The 18,204-nt window shown below is 32.8% G+C and overlaps 1 protein-coding gene across 1 annotated transcript; it reads left to right on the forward strand.

The window, feature by feature from the left end:
* Positions 1-2,382: 2,382 nt before the first annotated feature.
* Positions 2,383-13,355, forward strand: LOC128232957 (G-protein coupled receptor 161-like). The gene is made up of 2 exons (XM_052946771.1): positions 2,383-2,458; positions 11,166-13,355. The coding sequence occupies exon 2, from the start codon at positions 11,779-11,781 to the stop codon at positions 13,066-13,068; it is 1,290 nt and encodes a 429-aa protein (XP_052802731.1). The 5' UTR covers positions 2,383-2,458; positions 11,166-11,778; the 3' UTR covers positions 13,069-13,355.
* The last annotated feature ends 4,849 nt before the right edge of the window (positions 13,356-18,204 follow it).

The raw sequence follows: 18,204 nt of genomic DNA on the forward strand, positions 1-18,204 counted from the left end.
ATGCTTACAAGAAAGACATCCACATCGAAAAGTTTCCAACAACTTTAAAGGATATATAGTGAACAGAAGCAGCATATTCATCCATACATGAATAACTAATCAGGTTAACAACTATCAAAAACGATGCTTTAGTTTCTTAGTTTTACCACGCTTTAGAAATATTTGACTTCATTCAATGGTATATTGGTCTGAATAACCCTCTCAGGAAGATTTGCAAATGTTCTTGAATAAATGTCTTGGGTTTAAAAGATGTTTAATGCTGAAATGGATACGGTTCTAGAGAAATTGCAAGGTGACAATTTAGAGATCAGTTTTGTATCTTTATACCCTAGAAACTAAAATAAAACGCCCTCTGCTAAGTAGGTAAGATGCTTGTCAAACGAAAATAAAGTGTTTCGTATGTGTGCTTTTAAGAATTTCACAAGTTGCATACACACCTCAGGAATCAAACTATTAATCATACATTTGTCGTTTATAAATCTATAAATATAACGATCGTTAAAAATTGATTGTTTTTAATTGAATTTCGAAAACAATGGAAACTACAAGTCAAACAGTCACATCAATCTAAACCTACTATACAATAATTGAGACACATAGGACACGCGCCCTAGGATATAACAATATACTCAAGAACCATCTTAAGGGCCCCGAATAATATTTGGACGGGGAGTGGTTTAAGGGCATGTTAAAAACATGAATTATCAATTAGACTATTATAAATATATAGATATAACAATACAATCTACAGACCCATTTGTTATAGCTTGATTATACATATTAAAGCCTAAAATACAATAAACGGGATATACACTTTGCCCTATAACATACCATTATAAAATAGACAAAAAAAATAAAATATCAATAAGTAATCGCCTTTGAACGGCCATTCAAGAAATAATAAACAAGGGGTGGGGGTACCTAGTTTACGAGATTTCAACAGCACGCTTATCCCAACATCAACCGATACGATGGGAATGTTAATAAAGCCAAATCGTAATTTTCCAAGCTTCCAAAATATCAATTCATTGTCAAAATGGTATATAATAATTTGGCTCCATACCACACTCATAATTTGAAGAAAAAACAACAACGAAAATAGTATCTTTTATCTAAAATAAGCCATCTGTCCGTTCTGTTTATAAGACATAGAAAAATGCTGAAGTGTAAACGCTGATTGACGTACAATGATTTCTACGTTTGCATCCATACTTTTAAAGAAGCCATGTTGTAAATATTTCCTGGCGTCCCTATCATACTTGACGTTTAAGAAACTGTAGGATGTCTTAAGTAAGACAATCCCACATGTTACAAACATAAGTGTCATTGACATGTCTTGGTTGATTTTACATAGCATTTCTTTTAGTGACCTTGTACTATAAATACTGCTTTAAAGGCAGACAACCGCAAATATTTAATATATATCCCTTATGAAATAAAAATATGTGATTCTCTTTTTAATAGTAAACATCTGATAACATAATCAATTTTTAAGTTCAAAAGAAAAAGTCGAAATAACGAGACGATAATGAAACAAATTCTGAAAAGTTAAAATCATACGAAACGATTCTGTTTTTAGAATGGAAACCCGACATTAACTGTATGCAATGGTACCACATATATAAAAAAAAAATCATTTTGATCTTAGCCATTTGAAATCCCCTATAAGTTTAAATGGTGTATGGGTATAATTCGGCCGATTTCGAATTTAACTATAGTATTTTGTGTTTATTTATACATTTTCTGTGCATAAGTATGTTTTATCTTTTTTTAAACATGTAACTTGTATGCCTTTAAGCACTAGGTAAATGATCTTATTTAATGGCGTGTTTCCATGCAAGATTGATGAAACATCTCTTTCGTCATTAAACTAGATTGAAATATTAAAAACATATATAAACCAACAATCACGATGACGTCAAAAAAATCAAAATGAGTAATTATAGATAGATACAATTGGTACGCTTATGCATAGGCAAACTAGAAATGTAAAACATAAAAATAAAACTGAATAATGTCCATACGCAGTCGTTCAAATGATTTGTTTAAACAATCCAGATATCTCGATACAGGATTATCATTATTGGCAAAAATACTTATCTTAAGGTATCAACCTAGATCTGTATTAATTAGTTGTTCGAGCGATGATAAATACCGCATTACAAAAGCACTTATCACAGATATACTTTTGGATAGAGAATGTACCGCGGTAACACTGTAGTGACTATAAATAGTAGCATCGATGTATTAATAGACAGTTATCAGTCGTATCAGGTACGGAACTTATTATGCACAGGCAAATCACAGAGAACTATCTCTGGGGATGATTATTTCATTTCAGTGCTAATCTTGGTGATGACAGGTTGGACTTAAAGTGATACCGTCAAAGTCCCTTTAAGATAATCCATTGAATTTGTGCAAATGGCACCTGCAAAATATGCGTTCAAATATGTATAATGTAAGTACATGTAATAAACAAACATAAGCTTATGGTTTTTAAATTGATTTATATAAATGCAATTAGCACCGGAAAGAGAATACCTACAATACAAAAAGTAAGTTTAAACTTTGTGCTTTCCTGGAAGTACTTCTAATATGTGCTTTTTGAAACTGTGTTATTATAATTTTGCCCCTTTGTTCCAATGTTAAACATTTTTTGTCATTGAATAACTTAACCATGTGCGCTGAAATGTGGACATGTTAAGTTTTGCTTGTTGTATTTTATCCATGGTATTCCTTGATAAAGAAATGTTGCAAGTGTTGTTTCTATGCTTAATAAATTGTTGCTGTATGCTGACATTAAGCTTCCAACATACTTTAGACCATTTATATTTAATTATGATAAAATCAGATACATCTTAGAATTGATGATCTACGACTCCATTTTTTGTACACTTATATATACATGTATATAAATATTCATGTTATTTGCTTCTAAAACTTCTTTTACCTGATAGTAAACACAATATTAAAGATGTTAGGTAGCATAGAGGTGACATACTTATTATTTTTGTTTCGTAAATCGACTAAGTTATCTCATACAAAGACGACTTTATGTCGTTAAAACGACTTACACAGCTCGAGTATACGTTTGACGTTAAATCTACTCTGCCATCTCAGTCAGGAAAGGATTGATTCATACTTAACGTTCGTTAACCACGTATGAACGCTGGTTAAATATAAATCAATCCCTACGTTGTCAATTTTCAGCAGAAATTGAAACGTCGTTTACCATAGTGTAAAAGAATTAGTTAACGCCGTGAATTTGACTTTCTCTTTGTGATAGTATTGTTCATTCTTATCTTAATCAATTTTATTATCAGTACAAATCATGAGAACTAAGAAAAAGACTGATAACTCAATAAAACAATTAGAGCATAAGCATTTTTTGTAAACTGAAAGTTACAAAGTTTGATGAAAGAAGCCATTAATCAGAACAACACCAATCATTACATAGCACTTTACTGAAGTCGTATTATTTTGTCTCATTTGACCGAAGCTTACGATCAATTGTATTAATCTATTCACGTTATAAGAGCGAATGACACAATATTTCTTCTTGTAATTTAAGTGCTAAGTGAGAAAATCTCTATTTGACGTATCATTCTGCATTATCAATTTTATGCGACAGCTCATGCCGGCTATTTGTTTGCGTTTTTCCTGGAAGACACTGTTTGCGAATGGTAAAAATTGCCGCCTCGTAAATTGTTGAAAAATCCTGTTATAAAAGTTATATTCATCTTCGGAATTAAGTTAAACCATTGGTTAGTGAAAAAGATCGTTATGCATAAAAAACCTAAGTCCGATAACAGCAAAATAATTGTTTACGGGTGAGTAATGAACTAGGTCGTTTACAACTGTCGAACGATTACTGCGTAATTGGTAGAAGCGTCATTTCACACTAGGTACTGATTGAATTTACAGTTTGGGGCAGCTAGAAGTTTTAAAGAAAACTGAACATACACAATTTAAAATGACTGCGTTGCCTTCGAAATGTTAGATTAATCAATAACATCAATAAAATGCTAAATTATACACATTGGGCTAATCTAAACACATATAAGCCGTAATTACATAATCAAATGTATTAAAAAGTTATCCTGAAGACATTTATTATCATTGAAAACAACAAAATGCATCAAAATTCGTTAAAAAAGATAAAGCTTGCTTTCGAAATTCCCTGTCGATTTATCAACACAAAAGTGGCACAGAGAGTGTGTAAATTTTAGTGAATAATGTTCAGCACAATTGTATGTTTATGTGATAATGAAGTGTGTTTTTTTTCTTCACCAAATGAGATTCCATAACAACAAGCAGTTACAAGTTTGTGTTGTAACGTCAGTCTATACTCTTTAAAAGCGTTCTAATATTTAGACATTCTGCATTCACAAAGCGCAGGTTATGCTAAGCAAAATTCTTGGCAAAGGTAAGTATGAACACTGGGAACAATATTTACAAAAATGTGACAACATGCTTAAAAACATATAATTGTACAAATATTTAGGCATACTGTATTAACATAACGGGGGTCGCTTAACACATTTCTTTGCAAATGTGATTATGAACACTCTAAACAAGTTTTAAGGAATAAGTATAACCATGCATAATAATTCTAAAATTACTTCTTGGTTTTGAGAAGCAAGTTTATGGCAGGCATACATCTGATGAACTGTTTAATTTTACCCCGACCAGAACCTAAAAGAAAACGTTACACGCAATGGTTTATTAATGCTGTCCGCTTCTTTAAGTGTGCCAGTTCTCCTTTGATTGTACTGCTTGGGAATAAGAGATACAATTCAAAACTTCCGAAACATTTTAAAATGCACTCAAAAATAAATTATAGACATCAAAAACTAATGTGTTCCTTTCCCGATATAAAGTTTTATCTCCCTAATGAACTCATTTTACGATGAAAATTACGTCAACTCGATAAAAGAGACTGTTATTGTATGATATGGCAACGATATATTTAATTATTGTGTGAAAAAGGTATTTACATGGAATTTAACTGTTTCTGGGGTTTTTTTTCTGATTACCCGCCAATTCCGTTACAACCAAACCATATCGTTACAAGTATTATAATACTGCAATTTATATTAAACATATATGTTCATATTGTGTTTTTATTGACGAGACTTCCAGCCAAACGTTGGAGGAATCTTAGTGGAGGAAAGATATTGTTGCACTCGAAATGCATTTATATTGTATATAACTTTCTCTTTAACAAAAAGTGTATGTTACGTTGGTAACTGAATCGACTCTTTGTCATAACATTGACCAGTTAAATATTTTAAATGTATGCCGTATGATACAATGCTCTTCAAGTTCTGAATGAATATTGAATATTTCAGTATTTGCTTTCATTGGAAGCAAATGGACACTTGATTTCAGGCAAGATAATGGACTCCTGGGATGTCTCTACTAAGTCATTGACGCTGTAACTTGCGCAATTATTAATATGTCGAGAATCGTATGCGGGTGGGAGAAAAAAACAATAGAACGAGCACCTTTTGAAAAATGTACGAGTGTTCTTAAAAAGGCTCCATATAGGTTGATGCAATATTGGTTTTAATTTGAATGAGTTATCATGATTAACTCATTTGACATTAATGATCAAAAATAATTTAATCAAATGAAAATACCTTATGCTAGTTTATGCTTTTAATAAATGATCGATTCCTTCTCTCCCGTATGTCAGTGAAATATAGTGAAGCACATTTCCAGACAATTGACGTAAATGGAGACACCAATGTATGTTTAGGTTAAATAATAATAATTTCAAATCTGTGTATGGTGGTTGTATGACTTGATGGTATTAGGAGTGTGCGATACTTTCCACACTATTGATAGGTTTAAACTATGAAATATTTTGTATTTGACAATAATTAAGAAATACATTATTAGAACATTTTGACCTAGCATCTAAACATAAACAGTATATATTTTCAACGAAAATGACCATTTTTAACCTTTTCGAGGGGCTATACACCAGTTGGTTAAAACATATATATGGTAATTCCTCAATGCAAGGCTAGACTTGTCAGTGCGAGCTTATAGAAGGCCGATTATAATGTCATTTTACATGGTTTAAATAATAAACGCACCAATCATGTTGCTGTCTCATCTGTGTTTCCCCGTCCTCGGATAACGGTTCCAAAGTTCAATTCGATTCAATGTGCTACACAAGAAGATGCTAATTTTATGTAGGTTTTTGACAATTTATTTTTCTCTTGCAATTTTATCATCAGTTGTCTAGCCCTTTAATATTCCGAAACACACAAGGTACCTATAGCGTTGACACTAGGTGCTAGCTTTTTATACTAATTTGTAGCTTACCTATTTATAATAGTGTATATATTTAACAGTTGACGGTCTTTTGCAGTAAACGTGTCTGCTATTATATCAAGTTGCTGTTTGCATAATATGACACTTAAACCACGTGGCATGTGCAACATGGGTATTGAATCATCGACTCGGAAGCTTTATTTTTGAAATGTGGTATCGTGGTCATATAATCTCGGTGGTCTCGTAAGTATAAGTATAATCAGAGACACGGACTGCATCTGGTTTATTCCAGGAAAATAATGATTAAAATAAAAATCACAATATAACGGAAACCAGTTGACTAACATACTTAGTGAAATTGTGTGTAGTGATGATTTTTTAAGTGTGTCACACTATTGCAGGTCTCAAGCTCATGAAGGATATTAAGACACACTTGAATTTTTAAAAGTCTTATTTCAGTGGGCGTCACGGTGGCACCATCTCATACATTCCAACAAGAGTCTTACTTTGGTGTTGGGATTTCTCTCTCTGTCACACCTATCTGATTCAATGTAGTTTTTAAATTCATAAAATATTGATTTTCGGGGTACTTGAATACAATAAAGACTGTCAGTCAACTCGAGACACATAATAATTGAGCATTCGCTATACGAGAAATGATACAATCCACAGAATAACCAAGATTGCAGCTCTATTTGTTTTTAATTTCCATCATTCATTGAATATTAAGCTGAACACATATGTTGGGAATAATCTCAAAGAAATAAACTTTGTATATTGGCTTTGGTACAATGTATGATATCTTCACCAGTGTCGAAAGTAAGCAATTATTGAAAGGTGTTTGACAACTTTTTCTGGATTATATCAAACAACATATGACTGCTTACTATTTCTTCATTAATTTGTTCAAGATGGTAAAAGTGTGACGATTGGCGTCGAAAAGGCCCGTGTGGATCCGAATCTCCTGACCGAGTTAATGAGCTATCTTAACAATCTCAACCTTTATTGATATATAATTGATTTTTTTTTTATTTTACTTCTAGACTTGTTTCAACCCAAAGTGAACTTCTGTTTCGATGTTTTGACACAATATGATCACCTCGATGTATACTAGTGCATTAGTAGAAGTAGTTCGTAAAATTGATAATGATCATATTAATTTATTGTATTGGTTAGTTTCTTTGCTTCGGGTGATTTTAATCATTTTTTTTTATTCGTCATGTTTCTCTTTGACATTTCTTAATAGCTCTTAAGTATCTCTTAAAACAATCCTTGTAAAAATATGCCATTCAATTTGTCCATTTTGTGTGAAATACCATAAGCAAAATGACATTTAAACAAGCATTAAGTGTTCTGAAACGTTCCTGTGGCCATAATTATTTGTTAACTACACGCTGATAAAACAGTGTTTACATAGTTCAAGTTTTGATAGTTTGCACCCTTTGCAAAATTAAACTACAAATATGACCCATGTACACACTTGCTGCTAATGAGCTGTACATTGAAACATACACATGATAAAACACGTAACATGAACAATTGAAATAAGGTAAAGGGTCTCTTATTGTTGAGACAGCTATAATGTTGGTAACCTATAAATGTATTAAAAAACATTTATTTATTCAGGCGGTAATCCCAACGTTTATAATTAATATATTTAATTTTTAAAAGTATCATTTTATTTGAGGCATTCTAATCAAACCGATCGTACCTCAAAGCTTCGTCAACGTTCTCTTTTTTCTACAATTTAGCTTAAAGCATAGAGCAATATTTCATCTATATACTGAATTGAGGCGTTAAATTGAATTGGGGTATTTTAGAGTTTACAAATTAACCATCATATTTGTTTATTTCATATCACGAAACATTTTTAACTAGATATTTCCAACAGCTTGCATAATTGTTGTATAGTTTGTCATCTTTTACTTACACTGTGTTGACAGTATTACAATTTACCCATGACGTCATTCCCCGATTTCAGTTTGTTTAATTGTTTTAAGGTGAAGGATTCGAATAAGGTTTTTTAAAAAGATACTCACTTGCTCGTGATGTGATTTCGACCGCCGAGGTAAAACATGTTCCTGTATTGCTTTTTACAAGAATAGTTACAAACTAAGCGGAAGTGTTTTAACGTGTAATTAGTATTACTTACTTAATATTGATTCCAAGTTAATCGTATTGTTGAATAAATCCATTAAATTTCAAAGAGAAAAGTCCTAGGGGTTTTACTGCTAAATTCAAATAACTACGCGATCTACATGCAGCGTAGTTAAAAGAAAATAATTTTGACTTTGTTAACCGTCCAATAACTTCCGAGGTTGTTTTCGATGGAAAATGGCCGTGGTGTTCCGATTATGTTTGACAAACATATCTCGTTAATATACTTGAATGTTGTCTGAATGGAATACTGCGGACTTGAATTTTAATGAGACTGAGGAATATACACCATTTGATTGTATCATAAGTTTGCAGTTGAGGTATCCATATTACTATAACTAACCCCCTCAAGAGTAAAACAACATTCTTGCGTTACATTGCCATAGAGTGTGATAGGGGTGATGAAATCATATTTTATCTTTTAGTATTTTTTAAAGTAAATGCATTAGAACGACTTTTTTGAATTACGTTATCATTTAAGTAAATACAAAAGAAGCGACTATATTATTTATTATCTTCTTCAGAACAACATCACAATTAATAACAAAACATTCCAATGAAATATGATATATTTTTTAGGAAAGACTAAAATAACTTTTGCTGAGAGATTGCTCCTAGCAGCAGATAATACTTGTCAAAACACATTGTTGTTTAAAGGATTTTCGTAACTGTATGGGTTCTAACTAGTATAAACAGAATATCTTCTTCTCATATTCATGACATAATTATGACCATAAATGTTTCTCCTCTGTTTTATATTGAAGTGGGGTTATATAGCGGACATATTTTGCAATTGTCTGGCACTTTGCTGTTCTTCGCTAATGTCCATGTTTTGTTCCACGCTTTGTTTTTATCGAGAGAACATAGCTCTTTGAGAAAACAGCAAAATCAACAACAACACAAACATGGAAGCAAATCATTGCAAGAATGTGATAGTAGTAACTGATTTCAACCGGTTTTTATTACGTTAATGTTGAGAACATGCACGGACAAATCTAGAAGCCAAAATACACAAGAGCAGCCTTTGTCACTCATTTGGCACAGCTCGCATAACCAAGGTTAAAACTATGTTTTCATATAATCTAATAATTGAAGTACCATTGTACAAAGCAGCAGCCTTTTTGACGCCTAAATAATACTGGACGAGAAACGCATTTCATCATAGATCAATACAAACATAATATAACTCTGCATATTATTTTTAAATCGAATGGATTGAATTATCGTTTCTAGTTCTTTCTTTTTTCTTCTTTTTTTACGTTTAAATTCGATCAATGTGCGGTACAAACGTGTAGCTATTTATACATATCTTAGACTGATGTTTAAAATTATTTAAAAAAGTAAGGCACTACTTCTACGCTTATAATGGTAGCATTGTCAGTTAAAATGTTCTTATAAAGTGTGACCTTCCCATTATAGAAAAGACTTAAAATGTAGAACAAACCGCTGAAACAACTAACGCGTTCAATCTGCTCACACATTTCAATATATTTCTGTATATGCAGTATTTTCTTTTTTTCTCATGCAAATTGCTTCCTAGATATTCAAAATATAAGCTTTGAACTCGTGTATTGCTCCTGTGATGTTATCATATGATCGAACGATGAATTTGTGTTTGTCAATTTCTAAGTTCAGTTTTTTTAGTAAAAGATTATCGTCGGATTCCTCCGGTTCTTGAATATGCTCGGTGCTTAACCATCAAGTATCAACAGGCGAGGTACCGTGGGTGCCGATAATTGCATAATGTAGGATCGAATTAGTTATTTAAATAAATGCAGCCAGGAATTTAAATGAAAGCATATCATTAATAATTTCTTTAAAACATGAATACATTCTCATGTCTAATGAATAAATTAAAATTTGAAAAAAGTAAGAAGTTTAAAATGAAAACAATTTTGCACGAAACAAACGACATTTCCAAATACGTTTTTTTTCCTTTGGCATTTAATCATTATCTGATGTTTTATCTTGTTTCTTAGGGTGATCGATAGTTTCTTTTAAGGAAATCAGAATTCTATTTAGAAGTCCTTACTTAATGGATTATCTTGTTTGAATTTTGATTCCAGGCAGCCGTAGTATAATTGAATAAAGTGCGAGGAAATGGAAAACTTTGCTCTTAAAGGGGTACTTTTCCGCCTATAAAAGCAATTTTATTAAATCGTCACAATTTTTGAAACGTTTATAGAGTTTGACATGAATGTTCTAAAACAAAATGAAAATTACCAAAATATAAGCAACCGAGTCGCTTCTAAGCCAATCATACGTAATATTTATTTTACGAGGGTGTGCAAATGGTCAAAGTATTTAGTTAAGCCTAAAACATTTAATCAGAGCATTGATGATTGTTGAATAGTCGATATTAGGGTAAAAATACAATATGTAATAGATATTTCCACGAAATGGATGTTGAAAAGGGCTAAGATGGAAAGCCCAGCATTTATTGAAACGTTATTTCAATATTTGTAATTTTTATTTATGTGATTTTTCCTGTTAATTGGAATTGTTTACAAACAAATGATAAATAATTGACCATCAGTTTCATATAAACTATTCAATGTAAATATCATCCTCATTTGCTGGGATTTTCTTTAATCTACTTGAATTAAAAATCATGACGATTAATAGACATTATTGAAGAAAGATTTGTAAATAACCCATCCATTTTCTCACTTTCTCCACATTATAGAACACCCATCATTATGTTGTCCATTGTTTATTTTCAGACTTATGAAGACGGTGGAAAGAATGAATGGCTGGTACTCTACATACTGTCGGAGGTAGTATCGGAAGGTAGCATTGGAAAACTGGCCTTAAAATGTAGCGCCTCCTCGTTGGTATATATTGGGAATTATTTTCTGAAACAAGCCGTTTTACTAGGAGACTGGCACTAGGCAAAACTATACGGCACAAATAAGTGCTAGGGATACTAGATTGCCTTCAACAACGGCGGGAGTAGACAGTAATTGTAAGCGTAAGGAGCAGGATTAAATAAAGAACGCTGGTGTGAATTCAGGAAGAAAACTCGGTCAAGAGGATATTTAACGTTCCTATAAGAATTGAGCTTAAATTATTTCTGTGGCACAGTCGCTTAATGGAGACTTTGTCTGGAGTGTTCACTCAATTATTTCAATATAATTATTCGTAGAAGGACAGAAACGACAAAATCATCAGGAATATCTTTCCAATACCTTTAATAAGGTTTTAACTAAAGAATGCATTTTTTTATTGACACGTAGAGGATAATTATAGATTCTTTGACAAATGAAATGGAAATGCCTTATTGGAGTTGAAACATTGAGTGTTTGATGTAACACATAGTTATTGTTGAAAAAAGCAATGCAACAGAATGAAAGCACGAGGAACTTGTCCAGTCCTGTACATGAAGATAGGGATATTTTCAAAGATGGACGGCTTGGTATGTCGAACGTCGTTATAATGACAGTCGTTTTATTCGCCATATTCGTCGTGAGTTTTGTTGGAAATATTACTGTGTTTGTGATATTCTTCAAGCGGCCAGTGCTTTTGACGATTTCTAATAGGTTTATAGTAAATCTATCAGTTTGCAACATTCTTCAGACTGTTGCCATAATGCCTTTTGTGGTTACATCGCTTATTTCTCAAGAGTGGTGGTTCGGGTCATTTTGGTGCCACGCTTCGGGATTTGGAATGAACCTGATTTTTACTGCAAGTACATTTACATTGCTCCTAATTGCCATAGATCGTTATTTGGCTGTTGCAAAACCATTACATTACTCAATGACGATGACAAGCAAACGGGCGTCCGTAATGATAGCTTCAGTTTGGTTTTCGGCCATTTTGTGTTCACTACCACCACTTTTAGGATGGAACAGCTATGAATTCCAGCGATACAAAATTTCATGTATGACAGTTGCATATAGTAAACAGCATAGAGATCGATCTTACAGCATTTTCCTTGTAACAGTGTGTTTTATTCTGCCTTCATGCATAATCATGTGGGCATATTGTTCTATTTTTAAAGCGGCGAAAGTAAGCAGCGAAAAGGTGCGGCGGAACAGTACAATATCATCTGGACTTAATGATTACTCCGAGTTATCACTAAGAGGGGGTCGTCGCAACAGCTCTGCGCAAATTTTGATGCACAGGCTTATTTGCAGCAGCAAAACCGGGTCAGTTCTCTGGAGACGCGATGAGAGAAAGGCCGCGGTGACTAGTTTTATGGTGTTATTCACATTTATTTTATGTTGGTTGTTGTACTTTATCATTATTATTCTAGAATGCCTTTTAGACGATCAAGATCGTATTGACCCCGTCGTTAAGACGTTGTCAGTGTTACTTGCCCTGTCGAGTTGCGCAATAAATCCACTAGTTTATGTGTTTCGCTGTAAACTTCAGAGGGTTGAATTGAAAAGCATCTTGGGTTTAAAGCAGGACAGTTTAAATAGGGATATGTGCAAAGGAAATCGAAATGAGTCAAGAAGACCAAGTTTTAACCCGAACTGCATCCGACAATCTCCATGCATATCACGGGAAGGAAGTCAAGAATCAGAGGTCATTGAAATTCTTCACCACGTCAATACAGCTGCGACATTGACCTCAATGATTATTCAGGAAGAGGACGAAAAATTGGCAATGACAAAAATATAAATGGATATTTATATTGGTTGAATTTATTGTTTGTCGACTTGACTATATGTTAGTTTCTCTTTTTTTGTCATTCAAAGTAATCTACTTCAAAGGTTAAATTTGTTTAATTTATTTACCACTTCGATACAGTGTTTCTATCTTAGCTTAAATGCCTTTGGTCATGCGATTATAGTTTTTTTTAGCTCAGCAGTTATGAAACATAACTTTTGAGATTTTTATTTAAAAAAAATATGTAATAAAAACAATCAGCACCTCTTGTTAAATTATACTTTCAGGCTACTTATCTCTGTTTTACATGCTCCTATGAATATTTCTTTAAACTACGCTCTTCCAACATGGAAGAATTAATGACTAAGTAAAATATCCATGATTGTTAAAATCGAAAAGGGACTAGTGCTGGTATTGTTTACTTGGTAGGTTTTCCTGTAAAAGGAAATTATTGAATCTATCATAATAAATATTGACTAGAATTAAATAAAAACAGTTTCTTATGCTTAATAGTGTGAACATATACCTGACCATACATTCGTTTATTAACTTTCCACATTTTATTTGGCTTTATCACTTAATGTTTTTATCATCAATATGATTTCATGCCCGTTATTTTATTACCGTCATTGTATATCATCAATTAAATAAATATTATTGTTTAAAAGATTATCAATGAACATTATTCAATTTTAAAAAAATCAATTACTACGTAAAAATATTCCAGGAAATATACGGACAAATTGAGGCGGTCTCATCAGCCTTACTTAGCAATCACTGTGATATATCAATGTGATATAACAATGTCAGGATAAACATTACAAGACAAAAATTCTAGCAGACTCTCTTCTATATGTAAAACGTGCATACACATCAAAATTAATTTATGTGCAATCTTCAATTCATCTGTATTGCTTGGTCTTCTAGCAGAAGCGAAGAAAAACAAAAATAATATTGAAGTCAGTGCAGCCCGAAAAAGTATACTGTTTATGGAAACTATACCAGAACCTGTGGGTATAAATAATAAATGCATGCATAAGGGTGTCATTGCTTAGTTTTAATGCAAAAGTACGTCTTTATATAGGCATGGGCTTTAATCACGCTTTAACGTCAACAGTAGAACACAAGCACAGCGAGATGATGCGTAATATCGCCCGATATCCTCAAGGATAGATATCGAAAATAATCAAATTGAGAATTATAGTTGAGCAACTGAGTAAATAGATGTTCAAAACATGTCGCATCTAAGAAACAATGATAGGCAATTGGCGCTATGGTTACAGTATATGTTCCTCTGATCGAAATAAAGTTTTATGTATATCGCAGCTATTAATGTTATTCACAGTTTTTTTTAAGTTATATATCCTTGTAAATAGTTTACTAGTCTCAATCTATTTTTAAAAAAACATATTCAGATATTTGTTTTTTTTAAGTTTAGATGATTTAAATAATACATTTGATCTAACCTTTTAACGTGATTATTCTTAACGTCCCAGCAAGCTAGGAACGAAAGCCAACGTTTGATCGCTTTATCCAGTGAAAAAAAATAACTTTAAGTTAAAGGTCATAGTTAGAGGCTTTGCTACATGTAAGTATAATCTCTGGCAATAGGTTTATCAAGTTTCATCTGAATCTCCTGAACGGTTTTAGAGTTGTTAAGAAGGTTATGGTTATTGCACGACGAAGATAACGCCGACAACACAGCTATCATAATACCCGGATTTCGAAAAACAGACGTACTTAAATGGGATTGTGGAACAAATTCTTGGGAGCGATATATCTGAAAATCGAATTACAATAATGAAACTGTTGTGTTGAGTGATACTGGTAATGTCAATGAAAAGTGCGACAATGTCATTGCCCCAATCGCCTAAAGTGCTATTGTATTGGTAAGGATCACTATGTAAATGTATCCAGTATTCCCTAAGCTCCTGAACAGAATCAACTTAACAATGTAGAAAATCAGCGATAAAGCGCTTGATATTTCAGGAAATTAAATAATGTGACGTAGAATAAGTTTCAAGAAAAGAGCGCAGATTGAGCATGCCGTTCAAAAGGTGCGTATGTACGATTGACCTTTAGGACAATTAACCTTTTTTGAAGTACTTAGTTATTTTGTCACTGATATCAATGTTTAACCATTTAGGTGCAAAGCCTTACAATATCGACTCAATGACAAGTAGACTAGTTTATTTATGTTCATTTTATGTTCATCGATTTAGTTTACCTCTGGGCGCGTTATGTCTTCATATGGAAGTTTATATTTTCTGTACTTGCTGGTTGGGAATGTCTGTTATGACTTATGAGACAGGTAGCATTCCCATTAAATGTTTTTCACATTACAATAAGAGACCTTGTTCGTTCCGAGTTCGTTATTATCAATTACGGTATTCTTATTAGCTGAAATTCTTCATCAGTTATATTTGTATCAATGACTTATAAAATTGTTACAGTTTGTAATATCATTGCTTAACGAGCATTTTATTTCTAAATGGCGAATAAAAAACTAAAGATATTTTCCATTTAAACATTTCTACCCTTACAATTTTAACCAACATATATTATATATATATTATGAAATATTGCACAGACACCTCTTTGGTAAACCAAAGCAAAAGTATAAAAGACTTACCTAATGACAAATGCAAAAAAGGTAATAAATCAAACAACGAGTTTACGAGTCCTTGGTTATTTATGGACAAAGGCATTACAAAACACAGATGATTTCTGTCACGGCCTTTTTAGTATAGACTAAATGACATTTATTGAGTTTTATTACATTCTTCTGAAAACTAAATATGGTGCCAAACATAAAGTTAACGCGTTGTGGTACACGTGATGGTTATTCTTGCTATATTTGCATCAGTTATGAGTCTTTTACGTGCTGCAATTGATTAGTTTACACTTTCATTTGGACGCTTCGCATGGACAACTACTGTTCAAGTTAACGTTCTAAAAGGTGATTCTTAAAAGAAATGTGCTACTAGTTAACTTGCCATGATCTTCACGTCAAGTCGTGAGTGGGCGTCGTATTGTGGTCGTACTTAGGAACTTTTGTTCGGGAAACCATCACGTTATGAAAGGATGAACAAGCAGCATTATGTTGTGATATTTTGGCTTATTTTTAATATAGAGGCATTGGACATACTTTGATAGAAATTCAACGTATTTGTTTTTTCTATTTTTATAAGCTGTGTTAGTTTACCCAGAATTGAGACGGACATTTCAAGATTTCCAAGAAACCAAATCCCATGTATACAAAAACAGCCATACAAACCAAAACTAATGTTGCATCATTAAATGAATTGTTGCCATGGCAACCAAATAGCACAACACAATTTCATGTTGTAAATGCTATTGGTTATTCTTCCAAATAAGAAACAGTTAAACAACACCAAGAGGGGGGCATTTTCGCGCTTTCGTGAACCAAGCCCTTTACTATTGAAAAAAGTTTGATGTTTCTAAATATGCACCATTTTTTATCCTTGCATGTGAGAAAATATTTTATTAAAAGTTTCAAAGACTCATCATGAATTATCTTTTGTCTATACAATGTGTCGGAATAAACTCCAATAGCAGATGTTTCTTTATTGTAATCGAAAATGCTCAAGTTTATGTACAGATGAGACACAATGACTGTAACTCAATGAAGGAAGTATTCTTAAATGATATGTATGAGTCTAAATTAGTTTGACAGGGTATACCTGGCTACGATTGTCTACAAGCCTGCTTTCATAATTTGTATTGCAATTGTTCTGAAGTGTGCATGTAAAATATATACGTATTATATCAATCTTTATGAAGATAAATGGCTTGATTCGATAAGCACGATGGCGCCAAAATTTTAATATTCGATTCATGTTTGCCCCATACTCGATAAATACGCGCAAAATAGCCGAGAAATAACTTCCCCAGCTCTTTTCGAATATTTGGCTACTTCATCCCAAATAGCCCCACGTACTCACTACGGTATCGAGCGTGCGCCGCGTACCATCGGAATGTTTAATTTACGGACCCATGAGTTGTTTGAATGGTTGGTACCTGGCGCTCGCGGAATTTTCGCACGAGTTATTGGTCATGAGTAATCCAACTGAAGAAGATGTCGGTTATGACAATATCGACGACAGGACTCACAACTAACCTCAGCTGCCAGTCGTCAAGTATCAATTCATGCCAATTTCAAAGATTAAGTTAGAAAAGGCTGACTTTTTCAGATCTGTTGTGTTGCCAGATTTCGACGATCGGTATTGGCATATTTTCGGGATAATTTGTTTACTTTTTCCCCTCAGAGACTGGCATTTTTTCACTGTATCATTATATGAAAGCTTTATCGATTAGTGTAATTGTGTTTGTTAATTTATTCCCTTTGACTGCGTCTGAGGACAATTGCTAATAATGTTATTTTATACGATAAATTAATTGTGTGCACTTCGATAAAACGATTACAACTTTACTGCACGTACAGTATCAACAACCATGGCACTCCATATAAGAGATGCGAAGAAAATGTGTTTTACTCCCGTTTCAAGAAGTTCAATAAACTATGTTAAGACCCAATTTCAAAATCGAGAAATCCTTTGCGGCGGAATTAACATATGGTTTGTTTTTAACGGTTTTAATTCCTTGGTGTATATTCGATATTTGAAAATTATTCTATGAAGCCAAAGAACAAAACAAACCAAAAACATACGTGATTTGTCGATTATAATCCTGGACTGTATTGAAACAAATACGATACTGTCATGAGAAATAAAAGAAGAAGCAAGAGGGAGCCAAGAGGAAAAATTTGTCACGCCAAGGCGTCCGCGGTTTAACATATTAGAGTTTGGGAAGCTTAGAACTTGGTTCGGATGAATTTTAGTGCTTTTCCGCATTTTCTGTTTTCAAGACTTGTCATATCACTTTGCTGAGGGAACATTTGCACAAAGAGAGAAAATCATTTTTTTTTTTAACTTACATAAACTAACCAAGGATTCAAGCTTTACACATTCATTAACACCAACAAAACGAGTTATACTTCTGGATACATGTTCGTGACAAAATCGGATTTATTCATGTGATTAATTTTCTTCTAATAAATGGTATCGAAATTAATAAATCCTTGATGTTTTATTGATTGTTTAAGACTATTATAATTTCATTCCAGCT

Source organism: Mya arenaria, chromosome 4, assembly GCF_026914265.1.
Source record: "Mya arenaria isolate MELC-2E11 chromosome 4, ASM2691426v1".
Taxonomy (NCBI): Eukaryota; Metazoa; Mollusca; class Bivalvia; order Myida; family Myidae; genus Mya; species Mya arenaria.

What these genes read in the sequence shown, in the direction of transcription:
- LOC128232957 (XM_052946771.1), top strand. Translation starts at nt 11,779, where the DNA reads ATGCAACAGAATGAAAGCACGAGGAACTTGTCCAGTCCTGTACATGAA.